At 41.9% G+C, this 19,907-nt stretch overlaps 1 protein-coding gene across 1 annotated transcript; it reads right to left on the reverse strand.

The window, feature by feature from the left end:
* Positions 1-12,769: 12,769 nt before the first annotated feature.
* Positions 12,770-19,317, reverse strand: foxj1a (forkhead box J1a). The gene is made up of 3 exons (XM_066704792.1): positions 19,214-19,317; positions 17,209-17,830; positions 12,770-14,451 (listed from the first exon to the last, which is right to left on the reverse strand). The coding sequence occupies exons 2-3, from the start codon at positions 17,776-17,778 to the stop codon at positions 13,627-13,629; spliced, it is 1,395 nt and encodes a 464-aa protein (XP_066560889.1). The 5' UTR covers positions 17,779-17,830; positions 19,214-19,317; the 3' UTR covers positions 12,770-13,626.
* Positions 19,318-19,907: the final 590 nt, after the last annotated feature.

The raw sequence follows: 19,907 nt of genomic DNA on the forward strand, positions 1-19,907 counted from the left end.
AACATTGAACAATAGGTCGTTAAGAAAAATATCACTCTAATACAAACTTGAATCGATTTTCGAGTTTTTCAATTTTACTATTTAACTGGGGCACTCTGAAACTGGATTTTTGCAATTGATGTAGTCTGCTAAAGAGCAACTGAAACATTACTATTTTTCTAAAAGAATGAGTCAGTCTCACTTGAGAGAATTGTACATGTGTACGCGTGTGCATGTGTGTAAATGTGTGTGCATGCTAGCTTCATTTTGGCAGGACTCTGGAAAAACAAAAGCAAGACAAGCTGGAATACACACTAGCACTTTGCTTCATTTCCTGTTTTGGGGAATCCGTTGAGCATTCAGAGTTCTCCATTAAGGAGGCAGCACAGAGGTCAGACAAGGCCTATAGCTCAAAGGACAGTCAGCTCCCTCTGGTAAGAGCCTACTGGCTGGTATGACAGGCTGTCGCTAGAGTCATATGAGAGAACAGTGCCGACTGTTCCCCTGGGACAGCAATATCACTGCCCGGCTGGAGAGCACGGCTGTCCTTTTATTGCCTCTCTGTTTACCTGGCAGGCCCCAAGCTGACCTTTTGCATGTTTGCATTCCTCTCAGTTAATAAGTATTTGTGGAAGCCTGGCTGCGGCCGAAGATTACAGCACGCAAACACACAGCACGCCCACTAGATGCGCTTTGATTGCCACGGAGAACAGGCCCCAAGGTGGGGGTCCCTCAAAAGGCCTCCCACTGCTGCCAGTCTTGAAAAGTAAGCCCCGTTTCTCATCCAAATTCCTCAACAAAGAACCCCCAAGATAGCAAAAACAAGCCAACGACATCAATGACCATACAAAACTGCACTGTTGACGGATTTGTTTGCCTTCCAGCAGGTTTACCTTTGACAGAGCAGCCTGCAGTACATTCTGCAAGAGGCGTACGCACCAAGAGATCCTTTAACCTCAGCTGCCCTTGAAACTCAATAAAATATGCTCTCCTGGTTCAGCCAGTATTGTGGAATTGCCGTTGGGGGATTCACTCCTAAATACACAAATGCCGTAGTATTATTTTTGGGACATACACGTCTCATTTCATGTCAGATTTAAAATTGTGGTCAACAGAGATAGTACAGCATTACATTTGGGTTTACTGCATTTCCTCCTTCATGTCTTACTGGAGGTACTGGGATACAAACTATGGATTATAAAACAAGTTAATAGCATGCCTACCTTTTTTTTGTATATTGTATATTTTATATTGATATAGTGTTGCCATTACTCGTACTTGAACTAAATCTCTCAGTCAGCGATGACTCCTCACTGAAAATGAGATGCAAAATAGTTCTCAGGATGGCTTTCCAATTTAAGGCCGGTGTTGTTTTTACAAAATCTTCTGTTTCTCCCTCAAAGACGTGTGAGGCTGTACAGTGGATGTGTAGCTAAGACTGACATCCAGCCACTTAAGCTCCACTGTCAGGGCAGCTGTGTAACTGTGGGAAAAGGAGAAGGCCACAATATTTTGTCAGCCTTGTCTTTGTTTCCCATTGAGCAATTTCAGAAAGGGTCCTTAATGCCATGCAGAGGGACAGCCCTGTGTGCAGCACTGAGGTGGAAATGAAGAAAAACTAAACAAAACGGGCAAGTGCTGGGCCACTATCAAGCCTCTCCTACAACCGGCATTGTGAGGGGGCGGCATATGAAGCTAGAAAATAGCGTTGTTCCTATTTCTTTCTTTATCTTTTGTTTTTCTCTTGCTTTGGCGCACCTATTGAGAGCAGCTTTAAGATATGCAGAGAAGAGCTTCCAAAATTATCCCCCCCCCCCACCCACTGTGATGAAAACCCAATTCGAACCCAAGTAAATTGAAAGGGAAAAATGCAGAGCAGAAACGTGACTAATGAAAAATCGCTGTCTGCCAGGTTGTCATTGAGAGCCAGCAACAACAACAACATTGCCAGAGAGAGAGAGAGAACTAAAGCCCTTTACAACATGCTCAGCCTGTCATTTCGATTGAGCCAAGCCGGGCCCAGTGTATTTCTAGTTCCTTGGTACTGGGATTTGCTTTGTTTCTAACACCCCCCCCCCACCCATTCAAGGGCAGGCCCAGGCTTGTCCCAGGACACAGAGTACACAGTACATGACGCTTCTCTGTGCTCCACAGGAATGCACACAGCAATAGTGACCTGACGCTATGGCAGTTGTTTATGTTTGTTTATTCTTGTTTCATTTTTTCTCTCACCACCCCCCTCCTCCTCCTCTACATTTGTTTTGTGATGTAGTTAAACAGAAGCCTCCAATATGGTTTACCTGAGGAAGAATCTAAAACACAAATGACCGGGTATCAACTTACCCCTTTGTTACTCTGCAAAGGTGGCTTCACCTCCGTGTTCTGCAGCATCGCTTGTTTCTGAGTCATGACATGGTGGGGTCATCTAGATAATCAGCCGTTGTTTCCAGGTGCAAAGGTTTCCAGTGTCACTGCTCGGCCTGTTCGTGTGTCTTTCCCAGAATCTCCAGCTGATCGATTCTGACTCCTTCTGAAAAGGAGTCCAGCAGCAACAAAAATGCATCTTATTCCAAGGAGAACTTGAGGTCATTGGCATTTTTCACTATGCACTTTTTTCGGTATCAAGTATACAAGACTAATTGGTTGTTGTTTAGGTATAGCTCTTGCCTTGCTAGGCTACAATTTATCAATAAATACATAAATAAATTGTACTATTCTGGGGTGGGGAAGAGAAGGAAACATTAGACAGAGGAAGAGTGACATGAGGAACTATATCTGTGTGGCACTGTGTTTCTCCACCATAAAGATTCTGTTTAGCATTGGTCAAAAAGTCACAGCTCTCAACTATTTCTCTTGTCTCTTCCTGGCAGCCACATTTCAGAAGCCACAAACAGTTTATTACCAGACAAATAATTTAACAGCGTTCACACAGCACTGTTACAGTGGCGTGACTTCTCTACGACCGTATCCAGTGACGAAAATGAGTTGTCTTCAAACTCCAATCTGAACATTCAACCATTGAGGCAAGGTTTAATGTGTACAGCCTCCACACCGATTCCTACAACTCTCTACCAGCTACATTTCTTTCAAGACAAAAGAAAAGAGACTTATTATTGTTAATTTATTTGGATGACACTTTAATCCAAAGCAATTTACAAGGGAGTCCTTTCATATGGTAGCACATGTGGTCAGAGCCCCCCGCACGGATTCAAACAATCCTCTCAGGCACACCTCCGAGTGCTCTTGGTCCACACCAGACTCACCAGCCAAACGACAGACCTGCTATGCTTAAAGACAGGTGCCCTGAAGGGGGTGGTTTGAACACCCTGCAATTTCAGAGAGGGATGGCATCACAGGAATGAGCTCATTCAATATGAACTCTGTTACATATACAGTTAGGTCTTTTTTCCTGGAATAATCTGAGTAAGGTGCCTTGCTCAAGGGCACAGAAACAGGGTTCTTTAACCCATATACCCTAGAGACTAAGCCTTCACTGTTACACAAATTAATACAACACATCTATCAGGAGAACACTTTGAGCTTCAGCTAATTAGTCCAGTTAAAAAGTAACAGATTCATTACAGTCTCATGACTTAGTAGTTATACTCAATGATGTGTTGATATCGTTTTAGCTAACTTGCATGTGACAATTCATTTCCTCCCAACTGTGCTATAGCAATGACCTGCACAGCAATGAAGAATAAAATACATGATTATTGAGTGGAGGGGGCAGATTCTTCCTGATGCATCTTGAGAGGTGTGTACAATCAACTAGCTTTCTCATATAACTGATTACTTTTCTACATTTGCTATAGCTGTAGTCATCAGATCCATAGGAAACAGTGTAGTCAGTGAGGTGATTTTGGGGTTAATTATGGCTAACTAGCTTTGGGAGGATAGTCCAATATAAATCGACAGACCATAACTGTGCATAATGTGTTTTGAGTTAGCCTGCCTTAGTATTAACAGTGCCAGCAAATACTGTGACAAATGTAGTGTCAGCAACACTGGAGCAATCGCAGTAGCTTTTATTTCTTTAGGTGACATGGATACTTAGAATTGTTATACAAGGTAATTAGATACAATGGACAGTGACACAAAAGCAACAGAGAAAAACAATGCCCCCCCTTGGGCCTTACAGAATACATAACGTTTCACCGCAAGTAACTAAACCCTTGACTGGTATGGAACAGCAATATCCTAGTGTATGGATAACCTTTAGTTTACTCATTAACTGCCTTCAAATGTTGGTATATGTTTTCTTTAAATGCTAGAGTTCCTTCCAGCAGAAGGTCTGCTAGATTTTATTTTAAGTACAATTAAATTGGAAACACAAAACCAGACCAACTGGACTATGGTTCTTGAAGTCTGTCAATTTAGTCCAGTGTTCATAAAAGGTTCCAGGCAATGAGTGCTATTTCGTGAACCTCTTGTTTATGCCTTTATTACTTTTTACAGGAGACAAAAAGAAGAAGAAGAAGAAAAATTGTACCACTCTCTCTCTAGGTTTGTACAGATAATCTGCTGTTTTAAAACATAACTGGTGAGAAAATAATTTTACAATGTGCAAGATGAGACTGATTAGCCATAGCCAAGGTGAGAATTCACTAATGCTGCACTTTTACAACTATTTCTATTTTGCCAGGGAGAGCTCCCTGATAGCTCCACCTCCAGGGGACTGTTGTCTTCTCATAAGCATCGCTGGTTACCTGGGATTCAAATGGGCTATGCAATAAACACAGGGGGGGAACTGCTATCAGTGACAGATAATGGAAGCCTTTGACGTTTACAGCCCTGTAAATGACCTATCCCTCCTTCAAGTGATCACTGATTTGAACCTCTAATTTGCCCTGATGGAAGGCAACCACCCCTTTTAAAATCTTAGTGTCACTCCCTCCTGTCTCACTCCATAGGAACTTTCCAGCATATGGGAGGAAATGCATCAACTCCTCTTCCCTTGCGCTGCAACAACAACAAAAAACTACAGATACAGTTGTAGTTTAAAGTATATATTCCTCTGCATTTAAAACAATGGTATTCAGTGATTTATTGTCTTTAATAAGTATTGCTCACTAAACTGTACTGCTTTCTTTTCAGCACTGGTTGAAATCGGATTCTGCCTAGAGAAGACAGTAAAGTAAAAGATGCCAAACTGAAAGTAAGAGTGGGAGTCACATGTTCACACACACCATGTCTTAACTCAGTTCAATCAGAAGGACTTGTTCCTCTCTTCGTGGTCAGCCACCTCGGATGGTCTACCATTGGTGAACAAGTATAGTTTAATGAACAATATTTTTGAAACTGAATAGATCCAGAGCAACTCAGTTTCAAATGAAGGACGGGTATACTTTCAACAGCAACTGCATATTGATCTACTTGTGCATAATTCTCCAAGTGGAAAAGTTGTTTATGTATGTATTTTTTATTTATTTGACATTGAAAATTGCAAACATGCTACGCTACCACTTTGCAGCATTTGCCGACAGGACAAACGGGGTTTTGTTTACACTCACTCCCTTGCCTTTCTCTCTTTAAACCGCCGTGGTACACAGCATGTCTCCAAACAGCTTTGTGTACAGAACAGGCAAAGCTTCCCTCCTTATGGCAAACAGGGCACTTATAATGCAGCTATGCCATGGCAGCTTATTTGTTTGCTCTGTTTAAATGTTACATATCAGCTCACTCTTTCATTCCTGCCTTCTGACAGACAGCCCCCCATAGAGCAGGGTGTGACAGGAAAGCAGAGTCTCTCAGAGATTAAGCAAATCTGTCAGCCTGCCTGCACTGTCAGTACTGAAACACATCAGTCGGAGACCGGTCAACAGCAGCCCAGCAACTTGAGTAGCTTGGCCTGGACAGTGATGCTGAAGACATTACAATATATAGCTCTCAATGTAATATGAGAGTTATATATTGTACATTATTAATAATAATATTAAAGATATGAAATGGTAAAGCAGGAAGAGACACAGTGAAACCCTGACACAAGCCATGGAGAGCAACAGCAAAGCCTAGTGAATGCGTGGGGAAGCAATGTGATGGCTGCCAAATGACTTCGCAAATTGAGAAAATGTATGGCTCTTCAACACACTCACTGTCCAACAGGCCTTTTTTTGTTTATCCTGCCGTCACATCATCTCCATCATGATGGGAACCTGAAACAGGCTTTACAGCTTGCCTGCAACTTTACATGATTTGACATGTATTGACGGAATACCACAGTATTAAAAAAATAATCATAATACTAAAAAATAAAGGGAAAATGAGAAACAGGCCCACAGCACTTTAAAGTTCCCTCTATCACTGAGGTTATTAAAAGTTCAATATGGTGGGCCAAATGCACTTTTACAAAGACTTGCACCGTCACTGTAATTAATCTCGCAAGCTCCTCTCCCTGCCTTCATCTCTCCCCTGTATCACCAGAGAAGCTCCCTCTCGCCTCTCACTGACTCGTCTGCATGACAAAGGGACCAGTGTTGCCCAGGGAAACAGTCTTTCAGAGCCCCTGTGATAAAAAAGATGGATTCCCACCCCCCACCCCACACTAGCTGAACTTGCTTACCACCAGCTACGGAATACCAATCCAGTTGTCGGGCAACAGCAGAAAATAATGGCTTCAGGGGCTCTGTTTTTTCCATTCGGGTTACGCTCTGGGCTAATATTTTCACAAGGCCAAGAAAAAAGAGAAAAGCACAGGGTCAGTATCAGACTGGTCACAGCTGGCCGAGCACATCATCCAAAGTGAGTTTTTGGTGCGTTGTCTCTGTGAGGGCGAACGTGTGAGGCACTGGTCGTTTGAGATTGTGTCTCCCCCTTATTTCTGATAAGGTGCCCTTTTCTGACAGCTGCCTTGAGCAGAGTAAACCATCAAGATATGATGACACAACAAAATAAGTTAGTATAAACTTCAGCCCTGTTCACTGGGCATTGAGTGAGGCAACTTTGTAACAGCTAATAACTGATTCTTGGTTCTGGTTGCAATAGGAAAAACACAAAACAGTTGCAGGCAACCAGTGAACTTCAATAAAATCCAAATATTGAAATTTTCTTGAATCTGTGTTCTCAATTGAGAGAGAAGGGGAATTAGTTAAACATTGTATTCCATTCCAATGCAGCGTATTTCCATTTCAAACCACTGAAAAATACATTTACTGCTTTATAAATGAAAGACCTCAGAGTTCAGGCCTGCATAGTGCTATTAGGTAATGCTATTCAAAAAGCTTGACATAGTATTTGCTGTTCCTGGAGTGAGACATGGGCTGAATGAACACTGCAGGGAAGATATATCTGCTTACACATGCCTGTCATCAAGGTTATGGACTGTCATGCAAGTGAGAGAATTAAAAAAACCTTAAAAAATAACAGCAGTATCAAGTAACAGCAACCGGTCACTTAACAAAACCAGCGCTATAATTATAGTCCTTGCAGTGCACGGGGGACCCTTCTTTCAAAGAATAATGAGTTTCCAGGGGGTGTATTGAGTTGTCTATAGTGATTTCCACTTTGCAACATAGAAGGTCACAATAGGTATTTATTTGCTGCACAATACGAGTTACAGAGGAGGACAAGACACAACACAGAAGAAGATTCTAAGCCGATAGCACCCTTCTGTGTTAACTTAAATATTTCTTCAGAGGACAGAATGTCATACTCACCCTTATGCACCCTTATACCTTGTCAGTTTACCATATGAATGAATGCACTTTTAACATGGATTTTACTGTGGTTGTACACTAGTTTTTCAGTGGTTTCCTATGGGTCCAACATGCCTTCACTGTGGTTTACTACACTGGGTCATGGGAATACCAAGGTTTACCAAGATTTTTCTCAGGCTTTTTTACTATGGTAGAACAGAGTTAACTCATGGTACAGTTAAGCACAGTAAAGGCATGCTACACCATGGGAACCCACAGTAAAACTATTAGAAAATGCTCCAATTACATGATTAGGTGGATTAAGTTACTACTTTTATACTTGTTTTTGACCAGAGATAGGCAACTATAATCCTTGAGAGTTCTGGTATCCATTCCTGAAACTGAAGTTGCCCATCTCTGCTGTTGACTACAAAACAGCCTGAAAGGAAAAAAGCCTAATTGGGCAAATAATTACATGGGTTTAGTAATGAGAACAATATCCAGAAGACACCATGACCCCAAGGAACCGATTTGATATTCCAGGTTTAGAGGGGGGATAGAACAAACAAAACAAGATGGCGTCTTAGACTTATCATCAGAGTCAAACACCAGTGGGTTGTAAAGGCAGAGGCAGAGGACGAGAGTTGAATCATGTCTTCTGTGTTCTTTTTCATCCTTTTCATTGGCAAACCTTTCTTTAAGACGGAGACAGTGGAGACACAGCACAGAAACAGACCACAAAAAAGAAAAGAAAGAAAGAAAAGACGTTAAGGTTGAGCAATGAAGAACAATTACAGATGACAAGGCATTGCCCACAAAGCTTTCCCAGACCTCACAAACACAGGGATGTTCCACAAAAAGTGCCCCAAAGAGGCAAGACAATCTCATTCAGCACAGACAAAGGCATCCCGAAACTTCTCTCTTTAACTGCTCAATGTGGGCGAGAAAGAAACAACCCAGCAGGAAATGACAGCAAACATTGGGGAATTCATGTTGCTAACAAAAACCTCCCTGGTACCTTGAAATCTCTATCTGGTAAAGACATTAGAAACGCTTAAGGAGATCCACTTGTTTGTTTAATTAAGGGTTCCATTAAGCAATAGAGACCACGATGGGGGAAGGAAAGCAGACTGGGGTGTACTTCAGGGCATAGGGCTGAAACAGGGTTATTTAACCTGCCAATCAAAAGTCAGAAGACATGAATTGAGAGGCCTTGATTTCTTTTTCTTATGCAATAATTGCCTTTCTCATCAGACACATTTCCCTATGCATTTGTGCCTTCACAAATGATGCATCGAATGTGAATTAAGGGACCAGGATAGTCCAACCATAGTGTTGGAAGGCTATGGAGTTGTAGTAGTATGGTAGTGTCTTAGCCTTCAATGTGTAAAAAAAATGAAGACAAATGAATGCTGCAACCAAGACGAAACACTGACACCAAGTCAGCACGTATCATCAATTTTTTAACTATCTGACTTTGAGATGTGAAGGCTGTGGAGCACTTGTCTTTAATGGTCTATAACACATAGTAGTTGCCTTTACAGTTCCTTCCTATTGACAATAAATGACAATGGGGTTACACAATGTCATATGCTGCCACAGCCACAGCCGAATTGAAACAGTGACCGATGCCAGCTCCAAGGATTAATTATACCCCCCAAAAAGGAAATAATTTGCTACCTTAAGCCAAATGAAAAACACAAATTAAGGCCACTGTGTTAATTCACTCTTAAGAATCCATTGGGGTGACCTCACTGAAACAGCTGCACACACAATACGCCCTTTTACAGTCACTCAGACCCTCATAGGAGAACATTCAGTCTTTAAATGCTTACACTATGGGGCTTCATGTTGTGGGATTTGAACCTTTAAGCCTTTGGAACTTCAGAAATGGTGGTGCACATTCCTAATTAATTAATTGGTCGATTGATTAACTAAATAAAAGGAAACAAATTCACCAAAAATCAAAGAACTTATATTCTTTATTGTAAATACATCTTCCAAAAAATGTTATAATTGCACACTTCATTTGCAGTCCTTCAGCATCAGGAAAATACATAATTGGAAAACAAATCAGAAAGTCAGATACATACATACATACATACATACATACATACATACATACATACATACAAAAATGGAAAAGGAGAAAAGGCAAACGGGTGTTTTTGTGGAAGAAGGAGAATTAATTTACTAGACTCTTAAATCCAAAAAGCGAATCTATGCTTCTATGACTTTTCCTGCAGATTTTACTTCTAATAGGACTTCAGTTATATGTCTGGGTTAGAGCACAAGAAGGTCAAGTAACTGACTCAGAGCAATACAAAATGACTTTGTAGTTATAGCCAGGACACAAAGCAGGAATCTCCTAGTAACAGACTCCTTTCCTGGAGGCTTATCATTTGCAGATGCACATTGTTTTCTCTTTTAATTCACCTAGGCAACTTGATACTGTGTCTAGCACTGTTTGCCTATGATGACACAAAGCCATCTAGTGCATGTGGCCTAATCCTTATTTTATTCCTTCACGTATTATAAGATCACAAGTCTTCTCACATAAGGTGCAACATATAGTTTTTTTTAAGGAAGATCCCAGGAGATAACAGGGATGTAGGCCACAATCGCACAGCATAATGGTATATTGGGCAAAAGCAAAGAATACAAAACTCTTTTACATACACACAAAAAGACAACATTCACAAGCAAGGTTTGCTCCAGCTAGGATAGAAAGATCGAAGTCTCTTCAGAGATGTGATAAATTGTTCTGGTAGTTAAATCCAAATCTTCTGGGGTGAAAATAACTCCACACTCTCCTCCAAAACTCTCAACTTTGTTCCTGGCACCTTCGAGTTTGAGCTTTCCAGGGATATAGTGAAGGGAATTGACACAGGAAATCACTTGACCATTCAGAGTATTCCCACAGTAATGTTAACCAATGGTGAGTCCTTTGCAGTGATGGATGAAGCTGGTTAAAATACAAAGATTCATTGCAGTCCACAGGTTATGGCCTGTCTGGCTGACACACTGCAGTAGGGCCAAAAATCCCATCCTTAAATATCTTGCACTGTTCTGTTTTTTGTTCCAACCTGAGTTTTTAAATGCTGGGTTTTTGTCACAAATAGACCTGAATGATATGCTTCTATATTTGTAATTAAAGTTTCCGATTTAAAGGTTTATTTACATTCAAGCTACAGGATTTCAAGGTTGCCAATGGAAGTGTCATTTTCATTGTTTTTTTTTTTTCATTTTAACCACTGAAAAAAGATTGGATTCAGAAAGTATGCTCAGTGTGAAGGTATCAGCAGCAGCTAAAGTTGTCCTGATGATTTTTTCTTAGCATCAGCAAAGACGTAGTACCTTTGCAGCACACTTGGATCACAGTTTGATGGTACCCAACACACTCTCTCTCAATACAATTTCTCAAACAGCATGATAACCAATCCACTGCCAGATCACTATTGAGATAACTGAATGCCAAATCCAAAGCCTTGCAAATGGAAACTGAGCACTGCACTGCTCCATATCTGTGATTAATATGGATTAAACTCTTTGCATCAGTTTGAATGCATCTGGAAGTCCAAAAAGAGTGGAAGACGAAGGTAGAGATGATTATTCCAATATTTTAAGCACAATTCGATGGACAAATGTTAGACTGTACTGACCACATTTAAAGCAGTTTATAGGGGCACTTCTATTCCCATAAACATGGCAATTCATTCAACTTTAGTTGTAATTGTTAATGGATGTAAAATAGTACCCTGCAAACATCACAGGCTAAAATGGGCCAAAGTGAAACTGTTGAATCACTAAATCTTTTCTTTGTTCTAAATTGCTATTGAACCTCTTCATGTTATAAGCCTCTATGCCTTTCCCCAAGCTTGGCATTCAATATATTACAAAACTCAAATAGGCACCAGCTCACAAATTCCTCAAATGGTTTCTGGTTTGTCTGATAATAAGGATTTGGGGATTTTGTTGCTTGTCTTTGTTCAGTATCAGTTACATACTGGCCTATAACATGTTTTGTTAAACTCAATGCCATTTTGTCCCCCTCCGTATCAGCAGAAATATATTTCTATTTGAAAGCTTGAGTCTGAGCCTGCGTTTGTAAACTTTCTTCAGCATTAATTACAATTCAGAGTCGTCCTTTTACTTTTTTCAAAATGTTTGCTTGAACATTAATCATAATGAAGCACCAAGCAGATTCAGAGTCAGGTATTAAATGAAGACGCTGTCACTGTGACCTGCGTTCTTCAGCCAAGAAGATAACAAGGTCAAAGATCCTGCAAGAATAAACCAGTGTTTTCGTTGGAGAAGATTCCCTAGTTTAGCTTTTGCTAACACAGTGACACGGTAGTCAACAGAGTATAATTAAACACCAGGTGAAACAATCCTATCTAATCTACAGACAGACATACAATATCAAACATTTATTTCATGATACATTGTTGGGGCATGTTTCGACTGCTGTTATAATTTGGCACAAATTGTCATAGCAGTATATATCGACTATTTCACTTTTTAAATAAAATTTAAAAATGTATTTATGACCTAAGACCTTTCAAGTTAATCAGTACCAAAGAATAAACCATAGGGAGGGCAATCCAATTCTTTATCTTTTTGATGTCTGGTTTTGGAGCAAATTAGCATTGTTTGTTCACTAGCATCACTATACAGCTCCCATTTGGAAAATTCATGGTGGTTAAAAACGTTGATACCTTTTTAAAAACTGCAAATACAGCTAACAGACGAATGATCTGGTTTAAAACAGTAAGCAATTGCTTGAAATACAGATAGCCAGAAAGGGTATTTGTCATGTAAACATCTAACTAATTACACTCCTGAAAACTTTTACAAATATGCTTGTAATAAATCATCAAGTTTAGAACAGGATAAGATAACGTTTGGGATTATCTTCTTGCAACTGTTGTCGGTGGGTATTGCTAGCAGTAATTCGGGATGGGAAAACCAGTTAGGCCCAGATTAAATAAAAACCTTTTCCCTAGCAAGATCTGAACTCCAATACTAAGTGGTGCCTTGTGAATGGAAAACTGTAGTGGCTTGGATTTGTCATTTAACACAGGCTGTTGACAGGGAATGGTATGATAAGACCCAAAAGCAATAGTCCCGAGGAAGTGAAGAGCAAAAACTTCCTGTCAAATTTGTAACTTATTTGTTTTATTCACCAATCATGAATGACTTCTCCTTAATGCCTTGCAGATTGATGGCCCTGCAATTCCAAATGGGTCTTCAAACTCCACACCAATTCTCATTCATCAAATCCATACAGCTTAATTCATTCTCATGTACTTCAGTGGGCACCTGGCTCTACACATCGCTACCTCAACTCATAGCAGCTGCAAATGAATCAACAACTCTCTAATACAGCAGGTTAGACAGTGTAAGAGGGAATGCTGATATGATTAGCTCCTATAATAAGCTATCCATATTAAGAGAAATATCATCTGTTTGAACTCCACAAAAAACAGATAGGGTTGCATTAGACCTCAGGAGTCATTTTACATAATTAGGCAATAGGAGCAAAATACATTTTCTTGGCATCACCCCTAGATTAACTGTAAAAATAACAAAAATAATAATAATAATAATAATAATAATAATAATAATAATAATAATAATAATAATAATAATAATGATATGCATACACAAAAACAATATATAATTCAAGAGCCATCTCCGGGGGAAACAAAGTATTTGTTCAGGAAATATTTGGAAACAGCATTCCAGTGTAAGCAAGTTTGGTAAGGCATTTGCTGATTTTAAAATACAAAATCACCAAATCTTAGTGTTGATCAACAGGTTTTCTGTGGTTCCACTGAATCAAAAATATCACAGAGCATACTGGAAAAAGAGACATCTGTTTCCTTCACATCAAGACAGTAGAGGAATGTTTTTAATGGAAGCTCAAGGTGCAATGAGATGGGGAAGGTGGGGGGAAAGTTTGTCTCTTTAGGCTTGACTTGACATATTGTGCGGAGGAGGGAAGGTTCCTTCAAAGGAAGGACTCTATCTGGCTGCAGTCATTGAGGTCCCCCGGGAAAGAGTCTCCCAGGTCGAACAGCTGATCCAGGTTGACCGCCGAGCTGGACAGGAAGTCGGTGCGTGCCTCCTCTTCCTCCCAGGGGTTCTGAAGGAAAGCGGTGGCCAAGAAGGTCTCCTCATCGAAGTCCAGACTGCTCTGCTGGGTCTCGGAGAGGACGTGCCCTCCACCTTCCAGGCGGCTCCACTCCTGGGGCCGGTTGATGTGTTTGCCCCGCACGGTAAAGTCCATTTCCGACGCGATGGGGCTCAAAGAGGGGGTACTCTCCAGGTCGTCACTCAGATCTGCGCTCAGGGCCGAGTTGAGGATGGCGTCCCAGTCAAAGTCGCCCTTGAGGGAGCCCAGCTCCTTCTGCTCCTCCAGTGATAGCAGGGGCGAGCTGGATCGTCTGGGAAGCTTGGCAGCCATCCTCTTGGGCAGGGGCTGCTTCCGCTTATGGCCGCTCTTCCCTTGCTCAGACGGGTCCCAGTTCTGGTCGGCCGTGGCCTCCTCGAACTCCCGCAGCAACTGTTGGGACTCCAGGCTGATGTACGGCTCGCTTCTCCCTCCGCCTGACGAGGGAAAGGTCCCTGATGGGTGGGGTCCCGAGCGCACCCTGGCTTGGAAGGCAGGGTTAATCTGGACCGGTGGCATCCTTCGTTTCTTGAAGGCACCGCTAAGAAGGCGTTCAGCATACTGCGGATCAATCTTCCAGAACCCCCCCTTGCCCGGCTCGTCCTTCTCTCTGGGCACCTTGATAAAGCACTTGTTGAGAGAGAGGTTGTGTCGGATGGAGTTCTGCAACACAAACAAAAATCCGAAACAATTGTTTCAGTCACTAAGCTCTCCTTTCCAGGAGATCCCCTCCTAAGACATACTTCCCCAATACAATCCATTTCTCCCATGCAAACACAACATGAATCTCTCTCTCGTAATTCTCCTTGATCTTCAGACACTTAACATTTTCTGCATGTGTCAATGTGGGCCTCTTAAAGCCTATGCACACTTAAATGTCATGATTTAATATGTTTCTGAAAAATCCCCACCATACAGTAATTGTTTTAAAAATGCAGCTTTTAAATGGTGAAGCATTTACTGACCTTTTTTTTTTTTCCTTAAGTTTAAGGGTAACATATTGAGAAATTGTCTCAAAATTACTTTGGTCATGGAAGTGAAAATGTACAAGAAACTTCTACATTAATTAATCTGGAGTACAGTGATTTGAAAAATAGACTAAGAAGTGTCTCGCATATCGCGGCTTTGGGGGCATTTTACCTTATCTACCCATTGAAACACTTAAAGTAAAAACAACAGCTTACTCGGGAATCTGGGTTAAATATTACAGACGTTATGCTGCAGTTGGCATCTGTAATAATAACACGTGGGAAATACACTTACATCATCTCACTACAAGCAGACACTCAAGGAAGCCAAGGGGTTAATCTTAAATCCGAGGTAATGAACCATTTACTAAACTACGCATTTTGCACCCGTTTCCCTGTGAATCCTGTGGTCAGTCAAGACAGAAAAGCATTCTCAAATAAGATTAGGTCTGCTATGTGTGTGGATACATTCCCCTTTGCATGATTGGATGGGTATTGAAAGTCTAACATCAGAATTCTGCAGGAGTACGAAGGCCCCAGTAGGAGGACTGGGCATGGGGAAAAGCACGCAACTCCTGGCTGTTGCCACGATACCACTATGCTTCATTACGCACACGTACCTTGCCCTAATGCAACTCAAGCATGGCAGGCAGCCCAGAGCTCTCAAAATATCAAGCCTCCCACACAGAGCCCTCCTAGGCCCCCACCTCTGAATTAAAAATAAAAATAAAAAAGCACACAGTCTGCAGCTTGGCCTTCCTCCAAAACACACAGACCTTGCTGAAGCCTGAATGTAATGCCGCAGATAAGTCTTGTGTGCGCATCTCTGCTGCACATCTCCCACAGCCACAGAGGAGCAGGCCACAGACGTGAACTGCACACCTGTAAACGAGAGCTCTGAGGCATGGATCACGAACATGTTTGTCCCATGTTGTCAGGCGCATAGGATCGCCGGATCCACTAATCATTAATGAGCCCCTATTAATGTTTAGAGGGGAAGTTCACTGACATGGTTTTGCTCAGGTTTGAAGCACATCGCTAATGCAGGGGAAACTCAAGATTTTATTTGCCATGTTTTTGGCCTGAGCTAAAATAAATAAATAATAATCTTCAATTAATTTATACAGTTAATGTGTACCAGTTGTTACCATTTTCACTTCCTTGTAACTGCTATTTTGATTGGTTTTACTGAAAACACATTTTTAAACTATACTATAGAGCCCCGATGTATGAACCAAAGATCACAATAAATTGTCATGTTTCCCATCCTAACACATTACAAGTACTTGTATTTAGTTGACTAGTTACTGGGCTGGTACACAGACATGGGTTGAACTGGTTTAGATACATTTCCAGTTGCTTCTTTTAAGCACATGCAAATCTAAGACAGAGGCTTTGGACATGGAGCGCACTGTTTCCATGTTGGTAACCTACTGTGTGCGTCGACAGGAAGTCAGTCTATTTTTAGAACTGCAATCTCACCTGTGCCTGTCTTTGAGTGCTTTTAGATTTTGCTTTCTACTCTGTCAATACTTAATTGACTTTTCTTTCTTCTTTCAGGCAGCTTCCTGTTGTTCTAGCCTCCTGACAACCAATGAGCCGTTTCTGTCACACTGCCTCTGCAATAAACGCATCATCATAACAGTCCACTCAGGCCCTATCAGCCTTTTATGGCCCCAATGAGAACTTCCTGCCATTTTAAATAAGTGTCACAACATCTAATCGCCTGCAAAGCTAAAATTCAAACAAGACTGATAGACCACAGATTCTCCAACAGCTCACCCAGTGTGGAGAGCAATGCAAACAAAAGTAAAGTCCAAGTGTAATCACCGTGGCCCCTACAGAGCCATAGGATTCATTATCTGGTTTTCATGGCACCTGAACTCTTAGAGACTGAATCCAGTATTGACTTAATTGATCTTAATTCCCCATTTCCCTGTCTGTAGCACATTTTAAGTCACCTGTAACACCTGCAGTACTGTGGCTGTCCAAGGCCAGGAGTGAGCAGCACCGATAACAGATGCAAAGCCAGTGTTGACTAGACTTCTTAGGTAGAAAGGGGCTTTGCAGAAGAGGTCTCCAACTATAGTCCTGGGGAGAGGCAATCTCTCAGGTCTTCAGGGAGTGGCTACTGATTAATTAAATGATTAAATGATTAATTCCCTGAAGTACGAAAAGTCCTTTAAAAACAGTTATACATTTTAAGTATCCTCCTGTACACTATACATATAGCCTACATCAAGTATATTGCAGCATACTTATCATGCCCTTCTCTGCACTATTTGTTTTTAATGATATGATCTGAGGTGGATTGGATACCAATGGATCTTGGGGGACGGGAGTTGCCCATCTCTGATTGGTTGGATTATGTTAGCGAGAGCAGGCATGGAAAGACAAGCAGAAGATGCTCCGGATCTCTATGCCCAGGGCTGGACTACACACTGCTGCTCACCTGCCATGTGGGGTCAGCATGCCTGAAATAGCAGAAATTGTCTGTGATCCATTTGTAGATGCAGGAGAGGGTGATCTTGGTCTTCTTGCTGGCCTGCATGGCCATACAGATGAGGGTGGCATAGGAGTAGGGCGGCTTGACGTTAGGATTGGTCTTGTAGTCGACATCTTCTGGGGAGTGGCCCTGGGCACCCAATCCGGGGCACTGAGGCAGGCGGCTGAAGGCAGCGGCGGTGGGCTTCCCGGGGGTGTGGGGCATGCCCATGGAGGCGGGGTCGGCAGCCAACGGGGAAGCAGGCGCCTCGGAGTCCACCAATCCCTGGTGGGCATAGAGGTGGGCCTGCAGCAGCTGGGCGGAGGGGGCGGCCTGGCTGCTGTTGGCGTTGATGATGGAGAACTCCTGGAGCCACTGCAGGCTGGTCAGGCTGTCATCCAGACTGACAGTCGAACTTCCCACTGCCCTGCTGTCCACTTCCTCCTCCTCCTCCTCCTGCTCCACCACCACCACCTGCTCCTCCTCCCCTTCCACGCAGCCCTCCAGCCAGCCCTCTGAACAGTTCAGGGACATCATGGCCACCTCTCCTTGCCCAAAGTCACTTGAACAAAGTCCCCAGCAACTTCTCCTGATGAGATGGGGAAAGAAAAAAAAAAAAAGAATTAAAGCGATGAATCGAAGTGTCCGTGACTTGCACTTTCACACAAGTTGTGCTCTGAGGCTACTAAGGGAGGTGTTAAGGGGGAAGAAAGTTGACTGTGTAGCAATTACTGGCTTAGCTCTGCAGCAGGGTGGTAGCAGTGTGGACTGAGTAACAATCTGACGGATGTTGTTGAATATACTGTAAACATCAGTATTATTCAACTGGAAATGAAATGCAGGCACAAAACAGAGCAGACACAAGCACCTTATCTGGTAGCCTGGCCTTGTATCCCACATCTATCCAGATGCAGAATACAGCGAGCAAAGTGTGCAACTGTTTTTAATCAGAGCTTATTTTAATATGACACTCTGGTAAAGCTTATGCAGGTTTGGAAAGAAGAAGAGATAATAATAATAATAATAATAATAATAATAATAATAATAAACACCTGTTCTAAGCGTTCACCTGTTATTTTTCATTAAAGTTAACTGTCGGCTCAGTGTAGGCTACATGTTGTTTTATAAGGTCATAAAACCAACATGTGATTGTCAGATGGATTTAATATTCATGAATAAAATGTAAAAAAACAGTGCGTTCGTGGCAGTAGAAATTAAATTAAATTAGGAGACTGGGGGCTTGTTCTTGGGTTAGAAGGCACCTGTCTGCATCTGGTCCCCACAAGAGCAGGCAATGGAGCTCCTCGCCGGCGCAGAGCACAGCGCTGTGCCAAGCCCGAGTTATTATGTTACACCAACACGGTCATGTGAAACCAATATATTTTTAATAGAGCAAATTAATATTTTAAAACATAAAAAAAAAACTAAAGTGCTCTACTATAATCTATGGTTTTTATAAACAAATGCGGTGGTTGCTGTTGAGCGTTGTGTCCACAGACGGTCCTTGAAAAGCCTATTGACGGGCTGTGCAGCGCCGGCTTTAAATTGAAAAGCAGCAGTTCATACGAAGCCAATTAAAACTCGCAACGGCATCTGCAGCGCTTGTTTTGCAAAATACATAGCAATTAACGGTCTGTTACCTGAATGTACCAAAACAACAAGACGTGTGCGGCTAATGATACTGACAACACGAAGCATGCAACAAAGCTTTCACCTTCCTTTCCCAGTGCAACATAATAACTATAATAATACGAATAATAATAGTAATGATGATAATAATAATAATAATAAACTGATAGATAAAAGCGTCTTCCATATAAAAATAAATGCATTTTACTGACATTAAATTGCACAGTGGGACTATTTTAAACTATAAAGTTAATGTAATGTTAGTCTTGGAGCAATGTAAAGGGTAACAACAACAACAACAATAATAATAATAATAATAATAATAATACAGTAGTAAACTCACCCTATTTGTAATGTGTAAAAATACAATTAAAATAATAATAATAATAATCCCCAACAGAAACTTCTGGAAGTGCTCTCTGGGTGGCTGTCACCCTGCCGGCCTGGCTGCGCTGCCCCGGTGCTGCTGCGGCGGCGCGGCTGCGGACAGTTATACCTGCGCGGAGGCCCGCGGCGCGCCATGGGAACAGCACGCCCCCCGTACACAGCGCGCCGGCCGCCCATTGGCTGCCTCGTTGCTATAGTGCAGCTTTTAATCACTTTCTCACTTTAGTTGAGCCCTTGAAGCCGTTTCTATCGAAGGGAGGAACTTGTTGAACTTTTACTTGTTTTCATGCAAATCAGGCGGATATTCAGCCACCCAGACGGGACAGAAAGTGTAAAAATGGATGGGAGTTTGCAATGTTCCGCCTGCTATTGCTGCCTCTCATTCAAGCCCGTTAAAAGGAATGGCTGCTTGCCGCTTACATTGAAACATAAGAAAGTTTATAAACGAGAGGCCATTCGACCCATCGTGTCCATTAATAACTAAGTGATCCAAGGATCCTATCCAGACTATTTTTAAATGTTCCCACACTTTCAGCTTCAGTCACATCGCTGGGTAGTTTATTCCAGATTGTGACGACTCTCTGTGTAAAGAAGTGTCTCCTGTTTTCCTTGAAGCCCAATTTCCATTTGTGTCCCCGGGTGCGTGTGTC

This window comes from Amia ocellicauda, chromosome 5, assembly GCF_036373705.1.
Source record: "Amia ocellicauda isolate fAmiCal2 chromosome 5, fAmiCal2.hap1, whole genome shotgun sequence".
In the NCBI taxonomy this organism is placed as follows: domain Eukaryota; kingdom Metazoa; phylum Chordata; class Actinopteri; order Amiiformes; family Amiidae; genus Amia; species Amia ocellicauda.